Source organism: Natrix helvetica (genome assembly GCF_964273705.1).
Source record: "Natrix helvetica genome assembly, chromosome: 5".
Classification (NCBI taxonomy): domain Eukaryota; kingdom Metazoa; phylum Chordata; class Lepidosauria; order Squamata; family Natricidae; genus Natrix; species Natrix helvetica.
In genome coordinates this window covers 27,001,116-27,025,795 of record NC_138551.1, presented here as the reverse complement: position 1 = coordinate 27,025,795, position 24,680 = coordinate 27,001,116, and the positions used below count along the sequence as shown (strand labels likewise).

General features: G+C 45.2%; 1 protein-coding gene across 1 annotated transcript in view; it reads left to right on the top strand.

The window, feature by feature from the left end:
* TIPARP (TCDD inducible poly(ADP-ribose) polymerase) overlaps positions 1–21,537 on the top strand; it is a 50,223-nt gene extending 28,686 nt beyond the window's left edge. The window contains exons 3-6 of the mRNA XM_081954327.1: positions 13,342–13,510; positions 14,276–14,457; positions 17,962–18,231; positions 20,775–21,537. Coding sequence (XP_081810453.1) covers positions 13,342–13,510; positions 14,276–14,457; positions 17,962–18,231; positions 20,775–21,222 — 1,069 coding nt within the window. The 3' untranslated portion in view covers positions 21,223–21,537. The remainder of the gene's footprint in view (positions 1–13,341; positions 13,511–14,275; positions 14,458–17,961; positions 18,232–20,774) is intronic.
* The last annotated feature ends 3,143 nt before the right edge of the window (positions 21,538–24,680 follow it).

The window sequence follows — 24,680 nt, the reverse complement described above, 5'->3', positions numbered from 1 at the left end:
TGCTACAGCTACGAGAGTCCCCCCTCTCGCAGTTATGGCCTCCAGCCCTTTCGAGGGCCCACCTTGAGGACGGGTTCATTAACCCAGAGAGGTGGAGGAAGCGCTCATTGAGGGGTTTTTTAATTAATTGTTTTTTAAAAATTGTAAGGGGTTACAGGGATGGGGGGGGAACAAGACAGGAGGGATGGGAGAGCCAGGCACGTTGGTGTGGTCGAAGGAGGAGGGAGTGGAGTGGGGGAGGAGAGGGAAGATAGCATTCCTGTGCAGGGCTCTTTGATACCAACGGTCGTGGGGAGGGGCAGGTGCGAGGACAGATTAAGAGCGCGTAGTCGGTTGGGAGACCGGGGTTTTTGGTCATTCCCGGTCGTTTGTACCAACCCCTGCATACTAGGTGGTCAGGATCTACAGACCCAAGGCCTGAGACTGCTGTTATGCAACGAGAGGTCCGTTGTTAATAAGGCCCCCCTCATTCACGATCTAATTTTGGAGGGGGAGCTGGACCTCGCAGGAATAACCGAGACCTGGTTGGGCCACGAGGGAGGTTTACCCCTCGTGGAAATGTGCCCGCCAGGTTATCGAGCATTTCACCAGCCTCGGGCCCAGGGAAGGGGCGGCGGGGTAGCAGTGATTATCCGGGAAGACTTAGAGCCGAGAGAGTTCACCGTGCCACAGACATCCGGGTGTGAGTCCCTTGTCGTGAGATGGGGCCCAGGGAGGCAGTTGGGCCTGCTGATAGTATACCTGGCTCCTCGCTATACATCAGCGGCCCTGCCTGAACTCCTTGAGCTGATCTCATCGGTGGCGGTTGAGACCCCCAAACTTTTAGTGATGGGGGATTTTAATCTGCCGTCGATGGGAGAAGCGTCTGAGTGGGTTCGGGAGTTCATGGCTTCCATGACAGCCATGGACCTGACCCAGTTAATTCAGGGCCCTACTCACGAGGGAGGCCACACGCTGGACCTTGTCTTTGTCTCTGGCCAGTGGATGAGTGATCTGGGAATAGGGGATCCAGCCATTATTCCCCTGTCATGGTCGGATCACTCACTTCTCCGGCTTGACTTCCCTGGTGCTACCCCCCGCCGCGAGGAGGCGGAACCGGAAGGTATTAGATGGTTCCGCCCCAAGCGCCTGATGGAACCAGATAGGTTCCAGACGGAGCTTGGGCCACCTCCTGTGGACCTGACCCGCCCCCGAGTGGAGGACCTGGTGGACGCATGGAATAGTGCGACTACCGGGGCCCTAGACCGGGTGGCGCCTTTGCGGCCTCTCCTGCGGCGACGAACCACCCTGGCCCCTTGGTTTACCGAGGAGCTAAGGGTGATGAAACGCCACAAGAGACGCCTAGAGAGTCGTTGGAGATCCTCCCGTTCCGAATTTGACCGAGCACAGGCACGAGCCTATTTGAGGATGTACCTTGTGGCATTAAGAGCGGCCAAACGTCAACATTGCGCCGCTCTTATTGCGTCCGCAGATAACCGCCCTGCCGCCCTGTTTCGGGTGACTCGCTCCCTCTTGTTTGAGAGACCGCGGGAAGCCCCTTTACAGGGCAGAGCAGAGGAGTTTGGGAAATATCTACAGGACAAAGTCGCTCAAATCCGGATGGGATGGGCCCCTTTCAGTGGTCCAGTAGAGACGCCCGTGGCGAGTCTTGAGGGACCGCTTTGGGAGGAGTTTGACTCGGTTGCCATCGAGGATTTGGACAGGTTGCGTGGACGTCTGCGACCCACCACATGTTTATTGGACCCGTGTCCCTCCTGGCTTGTACTGGCATCCTGGGAGGTTACGTGCGACTGGCTCCTGGGCCTAGTGAACGCCTCGTTGGGTGAGGGGTTTCTACCGGCCGCCTTGAAAGAGGCGGTGGTGAGGCCCCTGCTCAAGAAGCCTTCCCTGGACCCAACGGACCTAGTCAATTATCGTCCAGTCTCCAACCTTCCTTTTCTAGCAAAGGTTGTAGAGAGTGTGGTGGCACAGCAGTTCCCACGTCACCTGGAGGAAAATGATTATCTAGACCCGCGCCAGTCCGGCTTCCGACCCGGGCACAGCACGGAGACGGCCTTGTTTTCCAGTAGAGTGGAGGGAGGGGTCACAGCAGGGTTAACACAGCCTGATTGGTCCATTTGACTGAGAGAAAACTTCTTAACCTTCGCCTTCTCCCGTTGGTTCCCAGTTTTCCTCTCAGTCAAGGTCCAAGACACAGGTTTGGTTCCTAGTAGTAGAGTTTTAGTGGGTTTTATTAGTCAGTATTAGTGTTGTTGGCACCTTGAATTTGGAGTTTTTTATTTAAAAATTTTTTTCTAATGGTCCGCCTTGCAGGGCTGTTGTTCGACTGCCCTCAGGAGGCTGAGATAGTCAGTGGGGGGGGGCGCTTCCTCCCCCTCTCTTAAGGGATCGCTCCGGACTGGTGCCTGGGGTCTCGGGTGTGCCGGGCGATCCTACGTGCTTTAATTTGTCTTCTTAAAACTTTCCGGTGAGGCTCGCAGCGCGCTGGGGCTTTTCGGCGCGAAAGCGGCTTTTCGGCTTCAAATTTGAACCGCTAGCTTCCCGGGCCGGTTACAGCCCACGGCAGCAGCGCGGAATCGTTTTTCTTGGTGTTGGAAGGCTCCTAGGGGCTTAGGAGCTCAGCGATGATTTAGAGAGCGTTTTGGGAAAGGCGAGCTTGCAGCTGCAGGCATTGGCAATTAAGGGCAAGGTGAGCGGCCATTTTTAGGCGCGCTTTTGAAAGCACCGCCCAAAAGAAGCCGGCGGCCATTTTGAGTCACGTGTTTGGGGCTTGCAACACGGAGAGGCTGTGAAAAACGTGGCTGTGCTGTTTGCAACTTTACCGGAGGCCCGGAGCAGGCGATTCTCACCAGCTGAAGGGCAATTCCTACCAAAAAAAAAAAAAAAAACCTCGTTCTGGAGCACGTGAGTGGGGATGGCAGATAGAACTGAGTCCCAGCAGGCCGCGCCAGCTCAGGCAGGCGAAGATCAGGTTGAGCCCACTCCCCCAGTTAGGCCTCGGGTTTCTAGGCCTTCAGCTGAGGACAGGCCTTCGAGAGCTCTGCAAAGGGATGAGCTCAGGCGATCCAGGGCCATTGAGAAGGTCATTGAAAGGGCTGAGAAGAGACAGGCCAGGGATCCTAGGCCCAGATCCAGATCCCCACACGTGGCGGCTTCATGCCCTCCCCCACCGGTGGCTAGGGGGTTCAGCCCTTCCTCTTCCTCTTCCTCTGCTTCCCCATGCAGATCTGTTAGGAGTCAGGAGCGGGGGGCGCCTCGCTCTCCTTCTGCTTTCCCGGGGATTAGGGAAGAAGATAGGGGGGATCCATTGGAAGGTACCTCTGCAGGTCCAGTTAGGGGTAGGAGATCCAGCAGGGCCTATGTGGCACCAGACTATGATTCAGAAGGAGATGAGGAGGATCTCGAAAACCTCCCTGAGAATCTCAAAAGGCTTATTTCTGCAGCCATTTCTAGGGGCATTTCCCAAAGGGACAGACCTTACCACCACAGTCGAGTTACTCCCTTTAGTAGGTCCAGATCTAGGGCTTCTTCGCCTTCCCTCATGAGTGAGGTCTCCTCTAGGGGGGAGGCACGGAGGGACGATTGGGGGTTCTCTGAGGAGGAGGATGCGGCTCCTGAGCCGCCTCGCTCTTCCAATCTTTTCCTCCAGGCCATGTTCAAACCATTGCTTAAGAAGGCTAGGAGGACCACCAAGGTGGGCACGGGGGACCCCACGGTCCCACCGCCCACGGATCCGGACATGGTCATGTTCTCAGCGACGGCCACCAATAAGGAGGAGATTCCTGCCCCTCCTCTTTTCTTAGAGGTAGCTACTAGCCAATGGGCCCGTCCTTCTAACTTTTCCCCACCTGGCAGCAACGACCGTCGCGCCTACAACATGGAAAAGTCCTTTGTGCAAGCTATTCAGCTTCCAGTTATAGATCAGCCCATAGCAGCTTTAGTCTCCTCCTCTCCAGTAGTTTCAGGGGACGCGGCTGACAAACTTAAGGCAGAGGACAAGAGGGCGGAGCTCACTTTACGTAAAAATTTTAAAGCCTCAGCATGGGCGGTGCGGGCAGCGGCTGCTGCCTCGTACTTTAACCGTACTACGGTCATGTGGCTCCGCCGGCTCCAGGAGCGCATTCCGATCCAGGAGGAGCGCGCACACCAGGATTTGGCTAAAATAATGGCAGCGTGTCAGTATTCGGCTGATGCGACCCTAGACGCAGTTAGATTTGGTTCAAGTGCTTTGGCCACCTCTGTGGCCTCTCGTAGACTTTTGTGGCTCAGGAACTGGCAGATGGACTATAAAGCCAAGTGGGACCTAGTAGCTGCCCCTTTTGAGGGTCCAAATTTGTTCGGGGCTTCCTTAGACCCGATTTTGGTGGAAAACAAAGATAAAAAGAAAGTTATGCCTACATCCACCAAGAAGGCGGAGTCCCGTAGTCATCCCTATCGCAGGCCCCAGTTCAAGTCTTATGACAGGGATCAGGACCAGCGATACCAATCATACAGACAGGACAGGTCATTTCATAGACAGAGTTTTCAGGACCGTTCTAGATATCAGCCGCAGTCCAAGCGGCCCTTTCGTGGGGGGGGCGGCCGCCCCTTCCGCAGAGGGAAATGACTCGAACCCGAGTCATCCCATCGGAGGCCGCCTGGCACTGTATGCGGACGAGTGGGATCGGATCACGTCAGACGGTTGGGTCAGGGCGACCGTTCGCCACGGCCTAAGGTTAGAATTCCTCTCCAAACCCCCAAGTTTTTTCAAAGTTTTTCCCCCGGCTCGGGACCCGGCGCGGCGGCGTCTCATGGACCTCGCGGTCGCCCATCTTCTAGAAATCAGGGCAGTGGAGGTCGTTCCGGAGCCGGAGAGGGGTCTGGGCTACTACTCCCATCTGTTCGTAGTTCCAAAATCCTCGGGGGGTTGGAGGGCAATCCTCAACCTGAAACGCCTAAACCGCTACCTAGTATACAGGCGGTTCAAGATGGCGTCCCTGAAATCCATTCTGCAGGGCATTCGGAAGGGGGATTACATGGCCTCAGTAGATTTGACGGAGGCCTACCTCCACGTCCCCATCCTTCAGTCTCACCGGTGTTATCTCAGGTTCTCTCACCGGGGCAGGCATTACCAGTACCGGGCTCTCCCGTTTGGTCTGGCCTCAGCTCCGCGGACGTTCACCAAGGTCCTGGCAGCTCTGGCGGCTTATCTGAGTTCCATTCCGGTGAGACTTCAGTGCTACTTGGACGACGTCCTAGTTCAGGCAGGGTCCCTCCCCAGGGCCAAGTCGGATCTTCGGCTGACGATCCGTTGGCTTCAGGCGTTGGGGTTTTCAGTGAACTTTCCCAAGAGCCACCTGTCCCCATCCAGGCAGATTCTACACCTAGGGACAGTGATAGACTCCGAGTCAGGGAGGGTCCGCCTGTCTCCAGAGCGCTTGTCCAGCCTTCGCCAGCTGGTCTCCTCTGTACAAAAAAGACGGTCTGTTTCCATCCTGACCTTGTCTCAACTTCTGGGGAAGATGGTCTCTTGCATAGGGATAGTGCCCTGGGCCCGGCTCCACCTGCGACCTCTCCAGTGGGCCTTGATCCCGGTCCAGAGAAGGATGATGAGCAACTCCTTGCGTCCAGTTCCTCTACCGGTGGAGGTGAGACTCTCGTTTCGGTGGTGGTTGTCCCCAGCGCTGCAACAAGGGGCTTGTTTTTGGGAGCCCGAGAGAGTCACAGTGACGACGGATGCCAGCCTCTTCGGCTGGGGGGCCGTGATGGACTCCGACATGACCCAGGGACGTTGGTCTGCCTCGGATCTCCGCCACAACATCAATTGGCTGGAGCTAAAAGCCGCGCGGCTTGCCCTAAGGACTTTTCGTCATCACCTGCGGGGGCGCCATGTCCTCCTGCTTACGGACAATGTGGCAACGAAGGCCCAGGTCAATCGCCAAGGGGGCACCCACTCACGTTCTCTCTGGCGAGAGGCGCAGTCGTTGGGCTTGTGGGCGGAGAGACACTTGGCCTCCATAGTGGCGGAGCACATCTCAGGAGTGTCCAATCTTCAGGCGGATTGGCTGAGTCGCACAACCCTAGACGATGGCGAGTGGCAACTGGGCCCGGCGTTGTTTCGGAAGATATGCAGCAGGTTCGGCACACCTCGGGTGGATCTGTTCGCCTCCCCCGACAACGCTCAGCTGCCCCGGTTCTTTACCCGGTTCCAGTCTCCGTCGGCGGAAGGAGCGGATGCTCTCAGGAGCCGATGGCCCCCGGGTCTCCTTTATGCCTTTCCTCCCCTTCCCCTCGTTCCCCGTACGATAGGGAAGATAGTCACAGAGAGGGCTCTCGTTATTCTGTTAGCACCATACTGGCCGAGGAGACCCTGGTTCGCGGACCTGGTCCAGCTGTCGGTAGCAGACCCCTGGAGGATTCCCCCGGGGGAGGTCGTTCTGAGTCAGGGGGCTTTACATCACCCAGGGCCTCAGTGGCTCCATCTGACCGCCTGGCTCTTGAACGGAGGATCCTGAGGGGGCAGAGACTTTCGGCAGGAGTCATAGCCACCTTAGAGGCGTCTAGGAGGCCGTCCACGGTTAGAATTTACAATGCCACATGGAAAGCGTTTGCGAAGTGGTGCATTCCTTTGGGGTTGGATCCTTCTAGGGCTACCGTCCCAAACGTGTTGGAGTTCCTCCAGAAGGGGTTGGAGGATGGCTTGTCGCATAATACGCTCCGGCGTCAAGTGGCGGCTTTGGCCACCATTCTGGGGGGGGAGGGTTCCCCCGTCCTTTCCCGGTCTCCACTGATTAAGCGTTTTCTGAAGGGGGCGGCTAACATCCGGCCGCCTCCGGTTCATAGGTTTCCAACCTGGGATCTGACCCTGGTTCTCCAGGCTCTGACGAGCTCCCCGTTCGAACCACTTAGGACGGTACACATGCGTCTGCTTACCCTTAAGGTGGTGTTTTTAGTGGCCATTACATCGGCCAGGCGCATTTCAGAGTTGGGGGCCCTTTCTTCACGCAGTGACCTGTGTGTAATACACCAGGACAGGGTGGTCCTTCGCTTGGATCCTTCGTTCATTCCGAAGGTGAATTCACAGTTTCACAGGGCCCAGGAGGTCGTGCTCCCGAATTTTTGTCCCAATCCCTCGAGAGAGCGGGAGTTGGTGTGGCATAAGCTGGACGTTCGCCGGGCTGTTCGCATTTACCTAAAGCGAACTGAGGGCATTAGGAGGACGGAAGCGTTATTTGTTTCCTTTCGTCCGGGCTCGTTAGGATGTAAGGTGTCTTCTTCCACCATCGGACGATGGATTAGGTTGGCCATAGTTGAGGCTTACGGGGCTTCTGGGAAGACTCCCCCATCGGGGATTACTGCGCACTCCACCCGCAGTGCGGCTACTTCGGCGGCTTGGGCCACCAGGGCACCTTTCGAGGATATTTGTAGGGCGGCGGCCTGGGCTTCCCCCACACCTTTTATTAGGCACTATCGTTTGGATACTTATGCCTCGGCTGAGGCATCCTTTGGCCGGAGGGTCCTTCAGAGGGTGGTGGCCGATTCTTCACCTGGGACCCAGTCGGCCCGCCCGGGGACGTAGCGTGGGTATGTCCCTGCTGTGACCCCTCCCTCCACTCTACTGGAAAAAGAACGTTGGTCTTACCTGAACGTTTTTTTCTGGAGTAGTGGAGGGAGGGGTCACATTTCCCGCCCTAGTTAGTTAGTTAGACAGGGTCCGGGAAGTGTAGAATCGGGAGGCCCCGGGGGGGCTTGTTCTTGTTTGTGTTTGACTTGCAGTTGCTGGCCGTGACATCGCGGAAACTGGGAACCAACGGGAGAAGGCGAAGGTTAAGAAGTTTTCTCTCAGTCAAATGGACCAATCAGGCTGTGTTAACCCTGCTGTGACCCCTCCCTCCACTACTCCAGAAAAAAACGTTCAGGTAAGACCAACGTTCTGTCGCATTGGTTGATGATCTCTGGAGGGCCAGAGATAGGGGTTGTTCCTCTATCCTGGTCCTATTAGATCTCTCGGCGGCGTTTGATACCATCGACCATGGTATCCTGTTGCACCGGCTAGAGGGGCTGGGAGTCAGGGGCACCGTTTTACGGTGGTTTGGCTCCTACCTCTCTGACCGGACGCAACGTGTGTTGGCAGGGGAGCAGAGATCGACCCAGAGGTCACTCACATGTGGAGTGCCACAGGGATCGGTGCTCTCGCCTCTCCTGTTCAACACATACATGAAACCGCTGGGCGAGATCATCCGTGGTTTTGGGGTGGGATATCATCTGTATGCTGATGATACTCAGCTATACATTTCCACCCCGAACCACCCCAATGAGGCCGTCGAAATGATGTCCCGGTGTTTGGAGGCCGTACGGGTCTGGATGGATGGCAACCGACTAAAACTCAACCCTTCCAAGACGGAGTGGCTGTGGCTTCCGGCCTCCCGGTTCAACCAGTTGCTTCCATCTCTGGCCATCGGGGGCGTGCAACTAGCCCCCATGGAACAGGTGCGCAATTTGGGCGTCCTCCTAGATGCCCGGCTGTCCATGGATGACCATGTAACAGCCGTGGCAAGGGGGGGCGTTCCATCAGGTTCGCCTGATGCGCCAATTGCGCCCCTTATTGGACCGGGATGCCCTACGCACAGTCACCCATGCGCTAGTGACGTCTCGCCTGGACTACTGCAATGCTCTCTACATGGGGCTTCCCTTGAGATGCACTCGGAGACTACAGTTGGTCCAGAACGCGGCCGCGCGGGTGATTATGGGGAGGACTAGATACTCCCCTGTAACACCTCTCCTGCGTGAGCTGCACTGGCTTCCTGTGGTCTACCGAGTGCGTTTCAAGGTTTTGATTATGATCTTTAAAGCGCTTCATGGCACAGGACCTAGTTACATGCAGGATCGCATCCTGCCCCACACATCCCTACAACCAATTCGCTCACACAGAGAGGGACTTCTCCGGGTGCCGTCCGCCAAACAGTGTCGGGGGGCGACACCCAGGAGCAGAGCCTTCTCTGTGATGGGCCCAGCCCTGTGGAATGACCTCCCCCGTGACATCAGGATTACTTCCGATCTCCGCTCCTTCCGTGTACAGCTGAAGACCCACCTCTTTCAATTATCTGGCCTGGCTCAACCGTAATTTTTCTCACTCCTCCTGACTGTCTTTTAAAATTTTAAATTTTAATTGTACATTGGGTTTCTTACAATTGGGGTATTTTAATGGTGATTTTTAACTGTCTAAATGTTGTAATTTGTTACCTCCTCCGTGCATGTGTGTCTTTGTATATATGTATGTTTATGTGTTTGTACTCATGTTTTATGTTCTATATGCTCCATTGTACGCCGCCCCGAGTCCTGTCTGGAAAGGGAGCGGCTAATAAATTCAAATTATTATTATTATTATAAGCAGCCCTATGCAAAACACAGAAAAGGAATGAGAAGTAACAATTAGAATAAATTAGATGCAATATGATTAAAAATTTAAAAAATAGCTAAATCTGTTTATACCATCATTTACTCTACCTCCCCATACTTTCTATTCTTATAACTCATCCTTACTTTCACTATGTTCACACTCTGCTTCTTAACTTGCCATTAAAATTGTGAGTTTTTTACATTCTAGGCAATAATGTAATATAGCAATCTTAAGGTCCATAGCTGTAGTTTGATGTGCATTCTTTTACGAAGTTGTTGTAGAAGGGAGATGGGAACCAAGTCGTCTATAGATTTGAACAAGTAGTTTCCTAGCAAATATGGTACTCATTCTGAGTCTGGAAGATTCTAACGGATAACTGTGTCTCTGAAATGCTATCCATCTGGAATCTGATAGATAAATTCCTCTAAGAAAGCTTATTTGAGTCTGAACACGTTACCAAAGTTTTTTTTAAATAAAGTGGAAAAAAAAGATAAAGTCATTTGACTTTTTATGCTTTCCTATGGTCAGATGAAAGCACAAAACTTTAGGTTCTTTAAAACGAAGTTCTGGATTAAATCTGAATCAGTAGGCAAATTAAAGGTAAAGGTTTATCATGCCCAACTCTAGGGGTGGTGCTCATCTCCGTTTCTTAGCCAAGGGAGTTAGTATTGTCTGAAGACCCTTCTGTGATCACATGGCCAGTATATGCTGAGGTGCACTGAACAGGGTTATCTTTCCCATGGTACCTATTTATCTATTCGCATTTGCATGCTTTTGAGCTATAGTTGGGGAATATCTGTATTAGAAAATGCTCCATTTTCCCCCCTGAAAACTCAAAGAATGATTGCTCATACTAAAAAAAATTGTAGATGAGCTCCCAGAGAGAGTGCTGTGCCTCATATAATATTAGGAGGGTGGGGGAGATCTTTTTTTAAAGTCTTGCTTTGCCTCTAAGGCTTTGGGAGCACAAATTATAAGAGGACAATATAAACTGCAGCTCCCTTGGAAAGTGCAGGCAATCAATACATATCATGCTCACAAAAGCAGTTGTCAGATTGAATTCTTGAACATTTCATTCAAAATGTGATGAGTTTATAAAATATGTCATATTCAGGTATTTCTCCAACTATATTGACTAGGAAGTAGGAGTAGTCAATGGGTTGTTAGTGAAGAAAAGGGGAAAGGCCCATGGATCTGTAACAAACTACCCATAACGAAACAACTTATCTTAACCCTGGAGGTAATTAGGAAGTCAGAAAGGGTTATTTGAACCATGAACTCTATACACAGTACAAAAAAATACAGTGCAGTGTGGTCGGCTTTTGCCCTGCTTCTGCTTTGCAAGGATATTATGACTTACTGCGAATAAACAATGGTATCATAAAATATCTTATCTTCCGCTTGCTGGAGTTCTGTCTAATAACCAAAGAAGTGATTATATCTATCATAAGAATTTCCATAGCAATGCAGAACAAAGAGAGACCAATACAGTCCAGACTGGAAAGTACTGAAGAGTTGTATGTAGTCTTGGATGGGTTCTATCCCCATTTCTGGAGATCCCCAGCTTATGGAATGTGCTCTAGAGAAAGGAACAGTTTATTCATTTGTTTGTTTAATTAACTTTAAAAAATATCTCCACCTGTTGTGCAGCGTACCTGCAGGCAATGTACAACATTTTAGTAAATAATTGAAACGTAATAAAATATATGGTAATGTAAAACATAAAGGACATAAAATCCTTTATTATTAGAAGTAGTTCAACAATATTATTATATTATTATATATAATATTATACTATATTATATTTTAAACATTATTAAACAATATTATAACATTTTAAATCCAAAAATAATTGTTGGTAGCCAAATTCATACAAAATAAGTGTTCCTTGCATTATGCATGTATAAAGAAAAAACATCACTCCGTAGAGTGTAATGCACAGGTGAAACTTGAAAAATTAGAATATTGTGCAAAAGTTCATTTATTTCAGTAATGCAACTTAAAAGGTGAAACTAATCTATGAGATGAGATAAGACTCATTACATGCAAAGCAAGATATTGTGGCGTGGCATGGAAGCTATCAGCCTGTGGCACTGCTGAGGTGTTATGGAAGACCAGGATGCTTCAATAGCAGCCTTCAGCTCTTCTGCATTGTTTGGTCTCGGGTCTCTCATCTTTTTCTTGGCAATGCCCCCTAGATTCTCTATGGGGTTCAGGTCAGGCGAGTTTGCTGGCCAATCAAGCACAGTAATCCCATGGTCATCGAACCAGGTTTTGGAGCTTTTGGCAGTGTGGGCAGCTTGAAAATGAAGTCAGCATCCCCATGAAGCTCGTCTGTGAAACGAAGCATGAAGTGCTCCAAAATCTCCTGGTAGACAGCTGCATTTACCCTGGTCTTAATGAAGCACAGTGGTTCAAAGTCCTGTTGCTCAGTGGTCCAAAGTCCTCTTTTCTGAAGAGAGCAACTTTTGCATCTCATTTGGAAACCAAGGACCCAGAGTATGGAGGACGAATGGAGAAGCCAATCAAGCACAGTAATCCCACGGTCATTGAGCCAGGTTTTAGTGCTTTTGGCAAAAGTTGCTCTCATCAGAAAAGAGGATTTTGGACCACTGTGCTTCATTAAGACTAGGGTCAACACAACTGTCTACCAGGAGATTTTGGAGCACTTCATGCTTCCTTCCGCAGACGAGCTTTATGGAGATGCTGACTTCATTTTCCAGCTGCCCACACTGCCAAAAGCACCAAAACCTAGTTCAATGACTGTGGGATTACTGTGCTTGATTGGCCAGCAAACTCACCTGACCTGATCCCCATAGAGAATCTATGGGGCATTGCCAAGAGAAAGATGAGAGACATGCCACGCCACCTTGAGGCAGTAATTGCTGCAAAAGGGACCCAAACCAAGTACTGAGTACATATGCATGCTTATACTTTTCAGAGGTCCGATATTCTTCTATGTACAATCCTTGTTTTATTGATTGCATGTAATATTCTAATTTTCTGAGATGGTGGATTTGGGGTTTTCATGAGCTGTATGCCATAATCATCACAATTATGACAAATCATGGTGTAAACTATCTTGCTTTGCATGTAATGAGTCTTATCTCATATATTAGTTTCACCTTTTAAGTTGCATTACTGAAATAAATGAACTTTTGCACGATATTCTAATCTTTCGAGTTTCACCTGTATTCTTCTGTCTGGGATTTATTGCAGTGGTGATGAAGAAGGGAGAATCTTTCAAAGCTGTCAAAGTAACCAAAGAAGGCAGGTTAAATTCTACCTGGTCTTTGTTTTGGATGGTGGTGCTGGTGATTGTATCATTTATTGGAGCATAGTTTCTATTCCTTGTTCTCAATAGCTCAAATTATCAGAATGGGCTGCAAAAATGCAGATTTAAGGGCAGCAAAGAGATTTAAAAAAACAGTACTACTTTATTCAGATTATCCGTCAACTGGTCATCTAGAAATTTTCAACCCAGGTCTGATAGTCCTACAGTATCTCCCCATTTTCTTTTTGTTTTCTTGTTTCTGTCCATATTGTGTTCAGTTCCCAGATCAAATTGAGAAAGATAGATATGAAAGAATAGATAATGTGTACTATTAAAAATTACTGGGAGAATGAAGCATGAAAGGACTGAAGATTTTTGTGGAAGATTTATGTGTCTACATATAAATTCTTAGAACATTCTAATTAATAATATCCTCCTTGCAGATCTGTTTGAAGGAAAAAAAACTAAGCTAAATTAAAGCTTCAGGGGATGGAAAATTGAGAGTTGATTACGGGATTGGAGAATAATGAGGAGCCCATAGGTAGTTATTTCTATGCATTTAATAACAAGTTTACTTTGGCTTCCAGTCCCAAATGGCAGCCCTTGTAAAAATAGCACCGCTAATATAGCTTTCAGTCCGTTTCTGACCAAATGGAAGAACTTAACCTTTTCTCATCTTCTCCTTCAGAGGTCAGGAGTTTTTAGTGGACCTGAATGCCCTGACGTTTTATGATACAACTGAATTTGACCAGTTGAGGAGACTCTCTACACCTGTCTGCACAAGTACTGACTCCAACTATCATACAGTCTGGAAATATTTCTGCAGGGATCACTTTGGCTGGAGAGAATATTCTGAGGTAATTTCCCCATCATAGGGGTAACATACTGGGTTTGGTTATGTTAGTCTGCTTTGAAATTACCACTTAGTCAGGAACCTGGGTTTCTGCAACACATTTAATCAGGTCAATTAAAGACCTAATGTTTGTACTACATGCTAGGCTTAGTTAGTCTTATAACATGAATTCTTTTTGTGGCTTAATGAATTGTGCAAACTCAGCCCCTTTGGTTGGTCTTAAGAGCTTTGAATGCTTAAAGGTGCTGTCCAGAAACCAGTAATTTTCTTAACACAGAAATAAAGGATATGCTCAAAGGATTTTACATGTTATATTCATTTATTCATCTACTTCCTTGTATGAAGAAAGTGAAACTTTCAGCCAAACGTTGAGCAGGCTGTTTCAAATTTACAAGGATACATAATATGTGACAGTTCATTTGTTATGGAAATGTAATTCTCAGCATCCAGAGAACATGGGCTCTATTGTGAGAGATCCTTAAGAGTTATAATTCCGTTTCGAGGAAACCCAAGTTGATACACGTAGTTTTAGTAATTTTAGATACTGAATTTGTTCTGGGTTGGGGTTGCTTTGATTGTTGGTTAGAGTGGGACTGTTCTCCCACTCCCATTATGTATGATTACATTTTTATTAAAATTATTAAGAAAGCTTGGCTGTGTTTGAAAGGAGAAGGGAAGTCTTGCTTACTCTAATGAGTAATTCTACAAAATAAAAAGAAGTTGATCATGAAATAGATTTAAGTGAATTATTATTTTTTATTTCAAACAGCCTGTAGTACGATTGATAGAAGAAGCCAACTACCGAGGGTTGGCAGAGGTCCGATTTGTTACATGGCACAATCGTTACATCTTGAACATCAAAGATGGCTTCCAGCAAAATGCATGTGTTCGAAGAGAAATCAAGAAGAGACCTCTCTTCCGCTCCTGTGTGATTCTCATGCCATTTTTGCAGTAAGTATTGCAATATTTCATGTATCTCTTGGGATCCTGAGTAACAATTATGGGGTGGTGGCCCAGGTATACAATATAGTCTAGTGAAGAGAAGGACCAGGGGAGACATGATAGCAGTGTTCCAATATTTGAGGGGCTGTCACAGTGAGGAAGGGGTCAAACTATTTTCCAAGGCACCCGAAGGCCAGACAAGGAATAATGGATGGAAACTGAACAAGGAGAGATTCAACCTAGGAATCAGGAGAAATTTTCTGACAGTGAGAACAATCAACCAATGCTTGCCTTCGGAAGCTGGGGGAGCTTTATTACTGGAGGCTTTCAAGAAGAGATTGGACTGACATTTGTCGGAAATGGTGTAGGGTCTCCTGCTTGGGTGGGGAGTTGTACTAGATGACCTACAAAGTCCCTTCCAATTTTGTTAATCTGTAATCTGTAAATTGATTATGTAGCTTTAATTGGGGGGGGGGGTCTTAGTCATAGCATTAGCCAGTTCTTTGTTTTTGTAAAACCAAGGCTGCACAAATAAACAATCTATTTGTCCATCATGCACATACAAACACATACTCACCATACTAAAAACAGACAGTGGCTTTGTTAGATGTTCTTCTGATACCACAGGTAGTCCTCATTCAAGGTTTACTCATTCAGTGACTGTTCCAAATTACGATGACACTGAACGAACAGTCCTTGCAGTTGTGGCCATTGCAGAATCCGTACAGTCATAGGATTGCAACTTCACAATTATGACACCACAGCATTGCACAGTCCCAAGAACTGGCATTTGCTATCTCCACTGCCAGCTTCCAACAAACAAAACTGATGGAAAAGCCAACAGGAGGTCACAGATCGCTTGAGTGCAAGACAGGGCAACCATGCAAAATTCACCTAAAGACAGCAACTGGGGCAGCCTGAACTGCTGTCATAAGTTGGCATGATCATGGGATATTACGCCTTATGACCACATTGCTTAGCAATGGAATTACTCGTATCTGGAGTGTAAATGCCAACAACTCTGCCTGGCAGTCGTCTACTCAGATGTCTTCCTTTTAACTGTAGATACTGATTGCATTGGTTTCTGTTGTGGAAACACTGAACTGAATGATGCTCCTGTTTCCCCCCTCTTTTTTCTGTTGGATTTCTATTAATCCTCTCTATTCAAATGATTCTGCTCCTTTGACTAGCTACTAATCCGATGGGATTGTACAAGGGGCACAGCTTTCACTTATGCTAAAGGCAATAAACTAGCTTGAACATAACGTTTATTTTAATAAGAGTGGAATTGCACTAGCTTTACACAATTTGCTTTTGCTAAATTGACAAAAGTATGCAGCCACATATGATTTAAAAAACTTGTAAAAAATTAATTTTAATAAGAAAAAATCATTATTTGAGCAGCCCTTTTTCTGCAAGGAAGTTACTTTCCATTTTCAAGTGACTTTCCAGTTCTCAGCTGTTTTTGAAGTTGGTTCTGTTTTGATGGGAACAAGGCAGGTTGGACTGCTGAATAATTCAGTGCAGAAATGAGCAACGTGCAAATATTTCTTTCTGGAAACACAGCAATCCATATTTTGATGCTTGTTTTGGAATTGAATCTTAATTCTTTGGATGGCTTTGTTTTTAACATCGTTAGCCAGACCCAGTCAAATTTGCACTCAAGTTCCCTTTAAATTCCTTTGAAAAACTATTTATATTTAGCATGCACCGCATTGACTTTGAAAGGACCAAAATGGAATTGACCTCATCTGGATCTAGCTCTTTCTGGGTGCATTATTTGCTTTCTAAGAGCTAGTTAATAGGCATTTGAAATTGCCGTAGTTCAGCACATATACTGTTTATAGCTCTCTATTGAGAGCATCGGATTTAAAATAAGTGGAATAAAAATAGTTTCATTGTTGGTGTCTACCATTGATCATCCAACCAAAGAGAAAATGTGGTTATTTTTAAAGAGCAAATTGCTGATCTTTCAACAAGCATCAATTAGTTGTGATGGTTTTTTTTTTTTAAATTACTGCAGCATTTGCTGCGAGACAAACTCTGCCAAGCCCTCTACTTCCAGGAAATTCCTGACCTTTTTGGGAGAAGAGAGAGATTAGCCATTCTTTTGTTTGACCTTAACCAGCAGAGAAGCTACTAGAGAATGTGAATTTGAGCAAAAGTGGCCAATGAATGCTGAAGTTCCATTTAGGATGGGACACTAATGCAGAATGCAATTAAAGGCACAAGTTTTAATATGCACAGATCAGAACAAGGATTAATAGGAATATATGATAGCAAAAGGAATGGATAAAGGCAAGATGGGTAGGAATGGGAATTCCCCAAAATAACCAAAAACTCAATTGTGGATAATTATAGCAACTACAGTGGAAGAAAATGATGTAAAAGAAAATCTGAAAAACCAAACCTTTGTGTTTATGTGCATGAGATAAAAAGGAGTTAGAAAAAAAAGAATAGGTCAGCAAAGACAACAATGTGCAAGTAACCCAAATTGGTAGAGACGGGGTCAAGATAACTAAAATTCAGATATAAGGTACCCTTAGGAAAGTATTTCATAAAACTAAGTATTTCTTCAGATATCATCTTAAGTGTAAGAGATATGCATTTTACCAAGCAGTTAGGAAATCCTGGTTAAAGGAACAGAATCTGTCTCAGTTTGAGCTCCACAGAAATATAAGTGAGAATATGTACTGATCTAAATGAGTTAATACTTGCTGGGTCAGAGTTTTTGCATTCTAGCATACAGAAGTAACCTGAAGATACTATGGCCCGAAATCTATAAAAGGGACATCAACAGAGTTCAGAATAACACAAATCTGGGAAAGGAAAATATATTCCTGTCTTGTGAAATGAGAAAAGGAAGGAAACAAGATACAGACCATCAATCAGTCTGACATTACTATATGGGAAAATTCTAGAATAGATCATGAAAGAGAGAGATGTGTAAGCACCTCCTTGAAAATTATACAGATTGTTAAGAATTCAGCGTGGATTTCTTGGGAATAAATCTTATTTTCAAATTGGAGAACTTCCTTAGTTGAAGGAAAGCTGTGGAGATAATAGACCTAGATTTCAGGAAAACATCTGACAAAGTCGTCATGACATGGTTTAGCAAGCATGAGATGGAGATTATATTTATTAATTGGGTTCATAGCCAACTTGAAAGCTGTACTAAAGATAAGTCATCAGGGATTCTTCATCAAGCCGTTACGCCTTGTGGTTTAGTTCAAGACACAACAGTCTTTAAGTATTTTCATTAATAACCTCAATGAAGAGATGCTTATCAAAGTTCAGATAACAAAAACTGAAAAGGATTCTTCTAACGTATTAGAAGACCAAAAAGTTCAGCATCACGGTGAGAGGTTAAGAGCAATGTTCCTTTTTTTTTCTAGCACCCCTTCCCACGTTTAAAAAAAAATTATGGAGGAGCCCCCCCCCCCCCAACAGTTTACAGATGTTACAGATATCCTATTGAATCCTTTTCTTTCATTTCTCTCCCAATTTCTCCAGGACACTTAGTGGCAGCCTGGCAGTGCCAATGACGGAATCTATCCCATCACCAGTTTTATTCCAAAATGCGGTTACCTTTCCCGGTTTCTATCCAGAAACGTGGATTAGCATGGACCCGGCTCAGGACTTTATCCAAGTGCCTGTTTCAAAAGAAGACAAAAGCTACAGAACCATTTATAATCTCTTCCATAAGACTGTGCCCGAGACCAAATATAAAATCTTGAAAATACTGCGAGTTCAGAACCAATTTTTGTGGGAGAAGTACAAGAGGTGAGTCAAGATCAGATAAATAATCTCCTGTTAACTCCATTATTTCACGGTTTTTGGAGAGGTGGGACAATTATAGTGACATCTCTGGGAAAAGCATTATTTTTTTTACTTCCAATGCCTTAAACAAGAGAGCCAGCATGGCCTAGTGGTTAAGGTACCAGGCTAAGAAGTCTGTGAGTTTTAGCCCTGCCTTACTCATGAAATCTCCTGGGTGACATTAGATCATTCACACACACACTGTCATCCCAACTTATCTGACCAGGGTTGTTGTTTGGGAGGAAACGAGGAAGAGGGAAATGTGCTGAATATAATCGCTGCCTTGAGTTATGTATAAAAATAACAAAGGAGGCATATAAATTACACAAATCTTGCTTTTTAAAGTGGCCACTTGCTGCACCACCTTATATGCTATTGGCCTAGATGTCGGTGAAGAGCTTGTCCTTAGAAACACAAACAAGAACTTCAGTGAGGAGAATTGCAGGCAACAGCTGCCTGTTGGGAAATATCAGGCATGGCCCTTGTTGTGTACAAATTGTTCAGGAGGAGTGCAGCCTAGACAGAAAAAGTGCCTCCTGCTTTGCTGAAAGCCACCCTCTGAACTAAAACCTGCATCTCTTTTTCAACTTATGAAAGAGGCCTTTTGTTGAAGCACCAGCCTTGGTGATGAGCAGCTGTTTTGTTTGGCCTGATTGAATTTGAATAGAGCTTCCTGGCTTCTCTCACTTTGTTAAGTTGGCACCATGTTTTAGCTTCTAACCCAAAACTGAGAAGAGCAGAAATCCCAGTGGTAGATCCCACCAGTAGAGCTACAAAATCAAATTTTATTTGCTTTCTTTTCCCGGAATATCTCTCTGTATTGTACTGTATGCTGATAGAAAAAGTACCCCCTGGGAATGGGGTGGTGGTGGTGGTTCTAAGCTAGCATTTTAAAAAAAAGTATTGCTAATGTTATGGTATAGCCCAGGGGTCAGCATGGTGGGGGAACTGGACTTCCGGTCGGCTCCAGAATTGAACGGGGGGCCTTCCGTTTAGGACCTTTGTGCCTCTTTGAGTGTTTAAGGTTGTCGACCCCTGGTATAGTCAAGTGTTCTACTTTCCATCTTTCCCTCTAAAATGGTACAGATCAGCAACTTATAACTGTGTTTTCTAAATCTTAGTTACATTTGACTATATGTAAGTTTTCTCAGGATTCATGTTCCCCATAAGAAGAGCAGAAAGGCAGGTGGGTAGACCCAAGAGTGGATTTTGCAATGCTACTATGACTGCATTTTATAATTGGGTTGTGTATTACTAGAGCGTTTCCCCGGCTTCATTTAAGCATGGTACAAGCATGGCCTGGCATTCTTTTTGTTTCTGCCATGTCTCAATGATGTTGCCTCCATCTCATTCCCAGCCTACAAGCAAGGCAGGGCTACAAGTAGTCCTCAGCTTATGACTGTAATTCAGCCTGGAATTACAGTCCTTGTGGTCATATGTCAAGACACCCACATGACCAGAAGTAATTTTCTGCCCTTTTTTGCAGGTATCATTAAGTAAATGTGGATGTTACGCAAACACCTTTATTTAAATAAGCCTTTTTTAAATAGAAACTGACAAAAAAACCAACATGAATCAGTCACATGACCACAGAAGGCCATGGCTGGTTGTAAACTGACCTACCGTCATGTGAATGTAGGGGAGCAGCCTGATCATTTATGACGGCTAAAGTCCTTTATGGGCTGTGAAACACTCAATCCATGGCCATCATAACTTTGCATGGTCTTAAAACACTAGGTCATTAAGTGAGGATTACCTGTACACCATCTTTAGCTGTACTAATATAAAAGTAGCGTTTCCCCTCTTAGACTGAAGAGTGTTCACAGAAGTTGCAAAGGATGTAAAGTCTTACACCTACTTACTTACCCATTAAGTAAGCCCACACTTCCCCTTTAGCCCAAGGCTGCCATGTTTGGTGCCATTTTCCTTCCCTAAATAGTTGTGCTATGTTGGGAATCTAGGAGAACTGTGCGGTGGTGCTAGACTTCTCAAACATGTGCAGTATAACTGCTCTGGTCCCTCCTGAAGAAGAAGTTGTGATGCTTTGAATTTTAACTTCCTTAATTGTGTTTAACTCAGGTGATGACCGAATAGGAGGTAGAAAGAGAATCCCAGGAAACAGCTTAGTCCTGGCAAGTACAGGAGTAATCATTCTTGCTGCAAGACTATGATTGGTCTTGTTGGCAGGTGCCATTCAATAGAGAAAACTGGTGGAATCAACCAATTTCTTTGGTTTTCCACACCCTGGGTGTGCAAAGTTCAGGCAATACCATTTGGCAATGAGTCAAAACAGGCACAAAAGAAGCAGGATAAGCATGGGCAATGGGGGCAGTTGTTAAGGAAAGCTAAAGAGGTTATTTGGAGGTTATTTCAGGCAAAGACATACCACTCAAACTCCAGGGTCTACAAAATGTCTTGCTCTTTTTAAAGTTCCATTGGGCAGACTTTTAACTTTTAGGAATTTGAAAAGAATAAAACCCATATAGGTGTCTATATTTCATTTCCAGGAAAAAAGAATACATGTCTAAAAAAATGACCGGCTTAGACAAGATTATGAATGAAAGACACTTGTTCCATGGGACCTCCCAAGACGTGGTAGATGGTATCTGCAAGCACAACTTTGACCCTCGGGTATGTGGGAAACACGCCACCATGTTCGGCCAAGGAAGCTACTTTGCTCGGAAAGCCAGCTACTCCCATAATTTCTCCAAGCGGTCACCCAAAGGGATCCACTACATGTTTTTGGCAAAAGTACTGAGCGGAAAATACACAGTGGGGAACCACACCATGAGAAGGCCTCCACCTGTGAACCCTGCCAGCATCACCAGCGATCTGTATGATTCCTGTGTGGACAACTACTTCGAACCACAGATTTTTGTCATTTTTAACGATGACCAGAGTTACCCTTATTTTGTTATCCAGTATGAAGAAGTTAGTAATACTGTTATCATCTGAGAGACAGAGAAAAAATAATTTCCACTGATAAATTATTGTTGTTAATGGACTTTATAATCTGCTGTTTGTAAAATGGACCCCTTTTTGGGGGAGAGAAGAAATGCAGTTTGGGGACGTTTTAATAAAGATTGAGGAACAGGGTGGGAAAAAAATAACCTTTTTAACAAACAAAAAGAAAAAAGAAAGAAAAAGAAAAGACCAATTGTGCAAACTGTAAATATTTTCCATTGTTTATAGCTGAGAAGAAAAAAAAAGATTGTGCCTTTTGTTATAAACACTATTTATGTTAGTAAATTTAATGTTTTAAAAACTTAATAGTGTGACCCAGTGATATCTTGAAAACTTGTAGTTTGTCTGTCTTGAGTGCTTGCTGTTCTTACCTTCTTTCTTGGGCTTTTGGAGGTATTTGATCCCTTACTGTGAAAAGCTTCCCCTTTGAATTGTATCTGGAGGGCGGGTGTGGCTACATCACAGCTCTGCACCTGTACAGGTATCTACTGGCAAAATGCCCAAGTGAAATATATTATCTGCTTCACTAAAAGGAACAAGGTTGAAGATTCAGTTCCTGCTACAGAAAACAGTGATAGAAGGAAGGGAAAGCCAACTGCTTCCATAGAAACATTTCATTTTCTCATGGCTACCGTATTTTTTGGAATATAAGACGCACCAAGATTTTGAAGAGGTAAATTTTAAAAAAAGTTTTTGCACTCTGCAGAACTCCCAAAACGGCCTGGTTTTTTCAAAAATGAGTCCATCTTTTTTCAAAAAACCCAGCATGAATACCTTTAGGAGGCTTATAGAGTGCTCTGGAGGGCTGGGGGGCAAAATTGAGCAACAAACAGCCCGTTTTTCACTCATTTCTACCCTCCCCGTTCCCCAGGAGCACTCTGGAAGCCGCCTAAAGGCTATGCACAGCCATTTTGGTGAAGTCAAGATTTCGGGAGGCACAAAATGCTGTATTCAAGTGTATAAGACGCACCCAGATTTTCAGCCTCTTTTTTGAGGGGAAAAAGGTGCATCTTATACTCTAAAAAATACGGTACTTTCCCTCTTAAGCGTTCAACAATTGGAGTTTTCATGAATGAGAAGAGATGGCTAAGAGATAAAGACAACAAAATGACATGCTTGGGGAGATGATGAAATTGGTTTATACTCAGAAATGGTTTGTTTTCCTGCCTTCTTTTTTTTAATCCTTTAGGGCCATTGAGGTTTTTGAATGGGGACACACAAAAGCATGTGTGAGATGTAAACTTAACAAGTTCATTGGATAGCAGCTTGACGAGTCCAGTATGCCTTACTTGCATGTAACATCCACGTCTTTCTGATAATTTCACCACTTCCTAATGGCCCTAATTAAGAAGAAAACACTATATATATATTTATAGATCCCATATGGCTTAAGGTCCAAATTCAGCCAGGTCAATTTATTTTTTCATTCAGAAGCTGATGCCCTTTTGTGTTTTAACTTTGAAAAACAACATTTTGTTCCTATTTCCTTTCTTCTCCAATATTTTGTCAAGCTACTCTTCCTATGTGATCTAGAATTTTAACTGGCTTTTCACAATGAAAGAAGATACTGGTAGCTTCATTGAGGATGCCAAAATCTGTCCCTTGCCTACTTGAGTAATGCATTTCCAGCTGTGCCCTAAATTATCCAGTTGCAACTGTTAAGCTTCATCGATTAATGCCGCTTCTTTGGCATGCAGATATTAAGACACAGGGTTTGCCAAGATGCATTGCACAGGGGGTCTGAGAAAGAAAGGCCTACCTTCCAGAAAGAAGGTATTGATTATACTTTAGATAATTTGGTACAAAAGGCTAAAGCTTATCCCTGCAAAAGGAAGTGCTATTCTTGGAACTCAAGGTAGACCCTAGACCTTTAACCTTTAAACAAAGAAAGGAAAACTACAAGGAGCCAGGTATTTGTATATTTAAAGAATGTCTCTAGTCTTACATAGGACTAATTACTTATAGTCAGAAATAGTCCACTGAACAAGAAATAAGTGCAGGTTGCAGCCCAGTGCTGTTTGAAGTTGTCCCTTGTATCAAAGTTGCTTATTTCTACCCACTTGTGCTCTTCAACTCATTGTGAACATTATGGTATTCACAGTTGTTAGGGAAACAATGCATGGACACCACTTTTTAAAAATTATTTCTTTCTAATTTCTGCCTTGCTAATTTCGGCAGGGAATTCTTTGTCTTCTATATAGCTATAGATATCTTTTTTCTTATCTTTTTTCCCAAAAGAAAAATAATATATGAAATTGCTTTTAAAATGAAGGGCAAGCCAGCTGCCAGTCATATGTAAACATAGCATAGTCGTCACTTCTGCTCCACTTATAATTACTGAAGCAGGCTAAAGTAATGCTAACATTGGCCAGGTGTTTTCCATTTGTTCAGAAGGGAGAAGTAATGCTTTCCCTACCCAGTCAGTATTGTGGCTGTGGTCCCACAACATATCTAACAATGGTTCATTTTATCATGGTTACAAATAATGATTAGGTTCACCCAACATTCTAACTCACAAACAAGCACACTATAGTACGATAGAGAATTAATTTTGATTGTCAAAAGGCCATCATTCTCTTGCTTTACATTTACATTGCCCAAATGCTGCTTTCGTTATTTATTTGAATACAGATAGTTCTCAACAACAGTCCATTTAGTGACCGAAGTTACAGTGGCAATGAAAAAAAGTGACTTATGACCATTTTTCACACTTACAACCATTGTAACATCTTCAGGGTCATGTGAGCAACATTCAAATGCTTGGCAACTGACTCATGACAGTTGCAGTGTCCTGGGGTCAACGTTTTTCAACTTTCAAAGTCAATGGAGAAGCAAATTCACTTAACCATGTTACTAACTTAACAACTGCGGAGATTTAACAACTGTGGCAAGCAAGGATGTAAAATGAGGCAACATTCACTTAACACACGTCTTGCTTGAGCAATAGAAATTTTGGACTTAATTGTGGTCGTAAGTCAAAAGATTACAGCCCTACTTTCACCTATCTGAAAATCTCTGGGTAGGTTACACTACATAAAATATGCATTATACTTCTGTCCCTGATACAAACTTTTATTACAACCCGCATTCTTAAATGAAAACCTGAAGAAATTGAGAGGGGAAAAGGAAATTGTAGTATTACAGCTCTCCCCACTGCACGCCTGCATACTTTTCACTGAAAAGCTAAGCTGTTTCAAGAGTTCCAGAAGTAGTAAAGACTGGGGCCCCTAGTCTAATTGTATTGTTCCCACTCATTGAATTGATATTAGCTGGGATCAGAGGAGACTTGAGTGGCATACAGAGATCTGGAATGAGGATTCCACCCAGGCTGCCTTCCCAGTGATGGCAACACCCAGGTTGGCATTGGGACATATAATGGAAGGCTCCTTCATCCTTAGGCATCTATATTATTCTCTGGCTTAGCTTCTTAGAGCCAAGCAGCATAAAAT